This window comes from Electrona antarctica (assembly GCF_951216825.1).
Source record: "Electrona antarctica genome assembly, chromosome: 8".
Lineage (NCBI taxonomy): Eukaryota > Metazoa > Chordata > Actinopteri > Myctophiformes > Myctophidae > Electrona > Electrona antarctica.
In genome coordinates, this window is record NC_136789.1 from 11089260 (window position 1) to 11097839 (window position 8580).

The window sequence follows — 8580 nt, forward strand, 5'->3', positions numbered from 1 at the left end:
ACACGCTTGTATTTCTTGTGAGGACATTGACATTTTAGGACAACGGTTTTATGAATGCCATTCGTACTATTTTGTGGGATTTTTAACTAAGTTGACTAAGAATAAAAGACAAAAAAACTAAAAGACTAAAGGATGTGACGACGAAAAGATTTTGATATTTGATATTTAGTTGACTAAGGCTAGACTAAATAATTTCAGATGACTACATAGGAACTAAATGGTGTGTTATTCAAAAAAATAACACTAAATCAGAATTTGCTGTCAAAATGAACACTGCTTTTTTGGGGGCTCTGGGTTTACAGTGAGCGTCTCTCACTGTAAGCACAACTGTGCTGCAACACGTTGTGAGCTTGCATATCGGCTATTTTTCGGTGCATGACACTGACATGTATAACTTGTGTTTTTATCTCATTCGAACCACTAAAACTAACCTCTAAATGTCTCATCCTAATCCTAAACCCCAATCTGATTCTGAATCTTTTTCTAATTAGCCCTTCACTAAATCCACCCAAAAAGCGACTGTCCAATGCCAATCCAAATAGTTTAGCAACGGTTGCTATGCAGGTCAAGCTTTCTTTGCTGCTAACGTGCCTATTGGACAAGGATGGGTTGGGGAGGGACTTAGTGAAGGGCTAATTGTGTAGCTTTAAAAATCATTTTACACACCGTTTTTCGTTTTTGTGAGAACCCAGACAATTCTGATCTATTTCTCATATTCTACTAGGGGTCATTTGGTCCTCAAGTATAGTCGCACGCACGCACGCACGCACGCACGCACGCACGCACGCACGCACGCACGCACGCACGCACACAATAAGTACACGGAGCCTGTCACCATTAGTAGTAGTAGCGTATGTTTACTGGCTAGCCTTGTCACCACTCTTTATCCCCGATAACACAGTTATCATCAGGGTCAATCCATTTTGCAGTCCGCCCACACCACAGCTAAGATATACTGTAACACGAATAAATAAATCAGTCAGTCCACGTAATATCCCAGCACAATGAACTATGAAAGTTGACTTCTGACTCAAAGAAACAAAAACAAGTGCTTTGACTGCTGGACATTTCATCCGGGGGGGATAAAAAGGACAATGAATGTATTAACCATGGATTAAGAATGTATGAGCTATGAATTCATACGGCTACATTTAACTCAAAATGCATTTCACATCTATCACAAAGTATGTCAAAATGACCTCACTAATGTTAACAGCATGCGCATGCAAGCCTATTCAAGAGAACTCATTTACATTATCCCTGTCTTCCCTGCGCCTGGGGGGGTGGAAACCCCCTGAGTATGATGTAAGCGCAAAGCGGCTGCCCCATGTAAATGCAGTCTACTCCAGTATCTGCTCCCAAACAGATGGATTCCTGTATCACACTTGTAACAGAAGAGACAAGCCGGTGCTGAGACCATATATATCACACGGGTTATAAACTCGTTTCAAACTTTGCCAAAGACACATGGGGGGAGAGGGGGAGGGGAGAAATCCCCACCACGTTACCCCTGTTGGGAGCGACTCCCAACAATGCTGCATTGTTGGTGCATGCTAAACACGACAGCTGCCTTCACCCGGGTTACACTCATTGTTGTGGCAATGTAGCATCATCTCCTTTTGGTTCCTTTCCAATCCCACAGACAGGCAGCACACATATATGCGCCTGCTAAAATCTACCGCCGGCTTGTTGTGTTACAAGAATAGAACCCCCCCAACGACTGCCACCACTGCATTACTTTCCCATTATTCTGACTCCCAACTTTGTCTACTATAAGAGGACCACTCTGCGCTATTGCTATAGGAGGAGGGACTGCATTATAGATGGCAGAGTTCTGTGGGTGTACCAAAAGAACTGCCTTTATGCGTTTCATAGCTTTTATAATGAGACCTTTTCAACACTTGAACCCGATATGCTGCATCGACCGGAGTCCCCCAGGGGTCTATACTTGACGCCCTTCCTTTTTTACAATGCGGTTCCTCAAAAAAACGAGAAGGAGTCTGTATTTGTCTGTCTGTCCAAAGGCAATCTCACAAACCGGTGGACCGATCAGCACACACTGCCAGTATAGGCTACAGAACAAGTTCCTTTCATGTTCCTTTTGATTTAGTTTTGTTTGGTTGATCTGCAGGGCTGAAACCTTGCCCAGATTGTTTGGTTGATCTGCAAGGCTGAAACCTTGCCCAGATTTGGAGGCATATCATAGACCAGTGGTTCCCAAACGTTTGAGCTCATGACCTAAAAGATACATTTGATGTCTTTCTGTTAACGCACACTAGTGAAAATAAAGTTGTTTCTTTTGTTTGCTGTTGTTTTTTTAATGTTGACTAAATGTCATAAAATGTTAGTCGACTAAATTGATTTAGTTGATTTTGACGACTAAAATGTATTTTGCCGTGCCTTGATGGTGTCATAATGCCTGATTTTATACTTGTTTTGCATGCTGAAATTAGCTCACGTTGTGAGCTTGTAGATCGGCTATTTTCAGAGCATAAATCCGAGTGGAACCAAACATAAAATGATTTGTCTTTTAGTTCTACTGGATCTCTTCTCCACTAGTCCCTCCCTAAGTCTATATGAGGGTCCTCGGACCCCACTTTGAAAACACCTGGTGAAATCCTCCTATAGGCCTACAAAACCTGTATATCATAGGTAGTTGTTCTTTACTTCCCAGAAAGAACCCACCTCACCCCTGCCCATTTTGATAGTATAGAATGGCTTAGGGTTGACGACTTGCATCTTGCAATGGGCCTGGTCTACAAGATTCGCTACACCACCAAGACACCCATGTACCTGTCTAAATACTTCCTTAATGTCAATGAAGTCCACACCCACAACACCAGAGGGAGTTCAACTAACCACATGCAAGGCAGATTCGGCTCAAACAAGGGGTTAAATTAATTTAGCTCCTATGCCACTAAAATCTGGAATGCCCTACCAACAGCCATTCAGAAATGCATGTATATCCCTAGACTCCTTCAAAAACGCTCTCAAAGAGCACTTACGGGCGGCTGCAATTCGAAACTGGCCCCTGTAAAAAAGAGTTCAAGTCCCCTCTCCCCTAATATTTCCTTAGGCTATACTGTACACGTTTTCCCCTTTGTTCTTTTATTTAACTGTATATATGATGATTTCCTCTTTTTCATAGAAGTGTATATTTGTACGTCTTTAAATATTCTGATGAATTGAAGATGGAGGACCCTGTAAACAAGTGCTTTTTCAGGTTCAGGTTATATCCTCAGTAGCAGTTTTTGTATTGTATTGTATTACCCATTCTACAAACTGAATAAAATTTTCAATCAATCAATCAAACCTCAGCATCTCTGATCGGTATCTATTGATTGATTGATTGATTGATTGCTTGATTGATTTATTGATTGATTGATTCATACTATAGCTATATTGTACGTAAGCCGCCCTGCCACAAAATTCACACATTTGAGGTAAATGAGGATAGATGCACAACGAAGCAAAAAAAAAGGCTGATTTCCATTGTGGAAATATCATTCAGTTTTCCCTCTCTTTCTAAGGTAAGACAGAGCTTGCAGTATAGCTCTAGGATGATTAAGTACATCCATTCCACGACCACAAGTGGGTCAAATATCGTTTTGCCAATGATCCGTTGCATCCGTTGTTCCGGGCTTGGAGTGGTTGGAAGTGTGTTGTCTGACACATCAGGATGGATTAGTATCTCGATGATGTTAGGCAACGTGTCAAGCACTGAGACGTACATTTGATTGATTGCCTCTGTCTCTCCGTTTATTTCTGTGCCTTATTTTGAAGTGTGTTTATTGTACGTTATTTTTAAGTAATTGCCTCGTGCGATTATTGCTAAATTGTGTCACCTGTGTCCCGTTTTCCCCACCTGTGTTAATTGTCCTTGAGTTCATCTGTGTCTTGTTAGTTCCCAGTGTACAGTATTTATACCTGTCAGTTTCCCTGAGTATTTGCAGTATTCTTTGTCTTTGTATCTTGTCAAGCACTGGAAAGTACATTTGATTGATTGCCTCTGTCGCTCCGTTTGTATTTCTGTGGCTCATTTTGAAGTGTGTTTCTTCTTTCTTTCTTTAATCGTCTTCTTCTCATATTGTTTTTTTTTTGGGGGGGGTTTTCTTAAATGGATGACCTATTTTATGACAGTGTGAGTGGCACACAAAACAAAAATATAACGAAAATTGACAATCTACAAGATCACAATGTTCACTGTGGGTTTTTATAAACCGATGAAAAGTGTTCACAAGAGTTTGTGACTAAATAATAACTACACTGGATCCATGTGGAACCTTCTTTTCTTCCATTCCCTGAAAAGTAAGGGTTTAGGACATAAAATACAAGTGATTAAATGGTTTGTCGAATGTTATAGCTAATGACACACCAGAGCCAGAGAACCTGCGGCTGTGTTTTTTACTGGAGATTTATCCTGTCATCCAGATAGACGCTGGATCATCTGGATGTACTACTCTCTGACAAACAAACAGTGTGTTGCAAAAAGGAGGAAACTAAAAGCCATACCACAATACAAAAGCCCATAAACGAATAAGCTTGGCATTTCTTCATTTGAACTTAACCCAATAATACCTGAGGCCGATTCAACAAATGTCTTCTAACTCCTAACAGTTTTCTGAAAAACTAGATCAATGGTTATCAAACCTTTTCATGCCCAGCAATTTTCTATTTGACCGCGGATCCCCATCTCACAATATTTTGTTCCAGGGGCCCCCGGAAGCAAAGATTTGAGTTAAAAATGTCCAACAAAAAAAGAAAATATGTTCCCTTTTTTCCCCTCAAGAGTGCGCTAGTAGCACTACACCAGAGAGGAATGTGTGGCACAACACGTCATAAAATATCACAACCACCATGATGAGAGCCATCATTATTACTTCCTGCCTGCCTTTGATCCCTGCTTTTGACAGTGGCTCGCCCTCACACTGACAGATGCGTGTACAGTGTGTGTGTGTGTGTGTGTGTGTGTGTGTGTGTGTGCGTGTGTGCGTGTGTGCGTGTGTGCGTGTGTGCGTGTGTGCGTGCGTGCGTGCGTGCGTGCGTGCGTGCGTGCGTGTGCACGTGTGCGTGGGGTAGGTGCCAGGTGGAATAGTAAAGTGCATCATAAAGCAGTCAGGGGTTGAGATGATAATGGCCTCTTTTCTCAGTGAAATGAAAGAGAGTCCTTGATTGACAGAGGAGTAGACAGGTGCTGAAAGGAGAGGAGTTGGGGAGGAAACACTTCTGGGGGGATCGATATACAGTATGAACTATGTCCAATCTTTATACCTCTATAGAGACACCAGCCACAAAGCACCAGTGGTGGTGGAAGAAATGTACGTGTTTTACTCAAGTAAAAGTATATCAATACTGTAGTCGAAATTCGAAATGCACTTTTCCGTATATTTAGGTAGTTTCATTTCCACTTTACCGGCATGGAGACCACCATTGTAAAGATAGGCTAATATTAGCATTAGCTCACTCACGCTGTTTACCTTTCACCAGAAACGTTAACATGTCGGGAGCGATGCGATAGAAAATCACAAATTACATCCGGACCTCGGATGGATGACGATCACCAAGGACAGCGCTCGTATTTCCATGAGATCCTACTTTGACTGGAGGTTTATGGGGGCTGTGTGCAAAAATCCTGGTGGTGGGGGTGATGAAGGCGTTGCCTATAGCAACCGGGCTAATGTTAAAAGGTGATTTTCGGCTAAACCGTTTCATATTTGGAGTAGCCGATCTACAAGCTCACAATATGTAGCATTGTGACAGTGAGCTTGTAGATTGGCTATTTTCAAATGGCTGAAATATAGGGCTGAAGTGATTAGTGTGTTTTGTAATTGTAATCAAAATCTACAATATAGTGGAGTAAATGTACAATATTTTCCTCTGGGATGTAGTGGGTATAGAAGTAAAAGTATTTAATTGTTAATATTGAAGAATTACTCTCTCTCTCTCTCTCTCTCTCTCTCTGTCTACCGCCTACACTCCATTCAACTCAACAAATGCACATTACTTGGACAACACAAGACTGGAGGAATTCCAGACATTTAATTGGGAGGACTCCCAATTAAATGTCACAATATTCCGCCGACAAAGACGGTGGGAGAAGCTTTCACTCAAGTCGAATAATTAAAATATCTCCGATCTGATCCAACCAAAGAAATGAGCATTGGCAGCGAGGCTGGCATGCTGCTGTAAAAAAAAAGGAAAAAAAACAAAACATGCTTCAGCCTGTCAGATGGGTGTTCTGAGCTGAAGGCTTAACTCCAAGAGAGATGACAGTGTAGTGCTGGGCCATAACACTTCAAATCAATATCACCATTATGATAACGTTTACCTATTAAGATTGATGAATTATTGTTAAAACAATAGTGGGAATAGCCGATCTACAAGCTCCCAAGTCCCATGCATGCATCGCGATTCGCGACGCTGCAACTATGCTATTTTTTATTTTTATTTTTGAGTGGTGTAAACCACTCCTACGACTGGCTTTGTTAGTTTACGTGTCTGTCTGTCTGTCTGTCTGTCCGTGCTCAAAAAATGAGCATGGTTGCTACGGTCACCCAGTTCACCCGGGTGTGATTTCATTACGTCAGACATTACATCAGATCAGACCACAGCTGATCAGGCTATATAAGACCTTACACCACTCAGTTCACACGGGTGTGATTTTTTACATTTATGTCCGCTACCATTGTAGTTGTGTTAATTTAACTTTTGAAATGGGACCACATGGAATGTTCCATGATGTTCCCATGAACAGGGGCCTTCATCCCAACATCATATATGGCTACCATCATTCAAAAGAAGTTTGTTTAAGCATGGAGTAGGCTATATCGATCGATTCCATCCATCCATCCATGCATCCATCCATCCCAGTATCCCCCCCCCCCCCCCCCCCCCTCTCTCTCTCTCTCTGGTGCACAAACCAAGTGCGTCTTCGACTTCAGCTCTCATATACGTCAAGCATGCAAGGGCGCGTGGTGTGCATGTGCGTACGTGCGTGCGTGCGTGCGTGTCTATATAGTAAGGCTACTCACGGTAGAAAACGTATTCCGTGTAACTGGACCAGACCTTGTCCTCGGCGTGCTGGCTGACGGCCGAGGAGGTGACGGACGAGTTGCAGGCCGCCATGTGGAAGCCGCACTCGGACAGCATGTCGAAGGCGCGCTCCAGGTGCCTGAAGCGCAGGTAGAAGCGCGAGGTGTAGCGCTCCGGCGTGCGGTCCGGGTCGCGGCTCTCGTTGAGCGTCTCGCCGAACACCTCCTTGGTGAGCGCCACGCGGCCGCACACGAGGATGCGCGGCACGCGCCGGAACTTGGCGTCGGCCGCCGCCGTCGTCTCGCCGCGGCCCACGGCGGCGGCGCACGAGCCCCGGTAGCCCACGGTGATGAAGCCGCTCTTGCGGTCGGCGGGCACCAGGGAGGGCGGCGGGCAGGCGACCCGGTGGTGGTGGTCGCTGCCCTGCGAGCCGTCATCAGGGTCGCTGCCGCCGGGGAAGGGGTCGTCCGGGCTGGGCTTGTTGCTGTAGTAGTCCTCGGTGTTGGTGGTGCTGCTCAGCAGCTTGGCCAGCTCGGGCAGCTGGAAGTAGTCCGCCTCCTTGCGGAGCCGGCCTCGCTCCGGGAAGTGGTCGGGCAGCACCACCTGCTTGTCCCGCAGGTAGTCGAGCACGTAGCGGAACAGAAAGCCATCGCGGTCGATGAAGTAGCGACCCTTCGGGTCCCTCGCCAGGTCGGGACAGGCGGTGGCGGCGGCGACAGCGTCCTTTCTGAAGAGCCTGCCCAGCAGGGAGCCCGGGCAGCTGACCAGCGTGGAGTGGCGGGTGTAGTAGACCTGTCCTCCCACGTTCAGCTCCACCACGTCCGGGAAGCTGTTCTGGCCCGTCCCCGGCGGGTCTTTAGTGGTCTCTTTGGGGTTATTAGTCCTACAGTTTCCACTCAGCGCCATCGTCTCCGTCATGGATCACACCTTTGTGTAGCCTATACCGCCGATAAGAAGTGAACAGAAGGGGTGCGCCCAAAAGTTTCCTACGGTGCGTAAAATAGTAATTTAACACGTTTCATATCGAGCACAATAATAAGCTATATACACATTTTTTATTTTTTTATTTTCCTAATCTCATCCCCTCTGGCCATTATCTCTATTCCCATGCATACCAGGTCGAAAAACGAGAATTATAACGCGCTGCAGTCCGCTATACGGGTCCCTCTCCAAACGCTAAAGGCAGAACTAAGATGGGTGACTTGAAATCTGCGTTGTTCAGAGGAGGGGGGAAAGAATCACCGGGCGGGCGCATTAAAAGCCTTGCGCCTCGCAAGCGCACATCAGTGCGTGTACATGGTGCCCTGTGGGAGCAGAGCACTGCCGAGGAAACGGACAGAGCCTACAGCAAACACACAGAAATCCGTCCGGGAAAATAGAAAGAAATAGACAGGAACAGGAAAAAATATGATATTCTACTGATATATATATATTTTTAAAGGTCCTGCCTACAACTTCTGTTTGAGTCCAAAGAGGGAGGGAGTGAGCATCGTGTTCATATTTAGTAGCTTATTGTCACTTTGTTTTTGCGATTAATCCCGTTTAGAA

The 8580-nt window shown here is 44.9% G+C and overlaps 1 protein-coding gene across 4 annotated transcripts in view; it reads right to left on the reverse strand.

The window, feature by feature from the left end:
• Window positions 1-7950, reverse strand: part of kctd16b (potassium channel tetramerization domain containing 16b) — a gene marked incomplete at both ends in the record, with an annotated part of 164806 nt that extends 156856 nt beyond the window's left edge. For all 4 annotated transcript variants that reach the window (XM_079508677.1, XM_079508676.1, XM_079508675.1 and 1 more), the window contains one exon: window positions 7032-7950. In XM_079508677.1, the coding sequence (XP_079364803.1) occupies window positions 7032-7950 (919 nt within the window). The remainder of the gene's footprint in view (window positions 1-7031) is intronic.
• Between the last annotated feature and the right edge of the window lie 630 nt (window positions 7951-8580).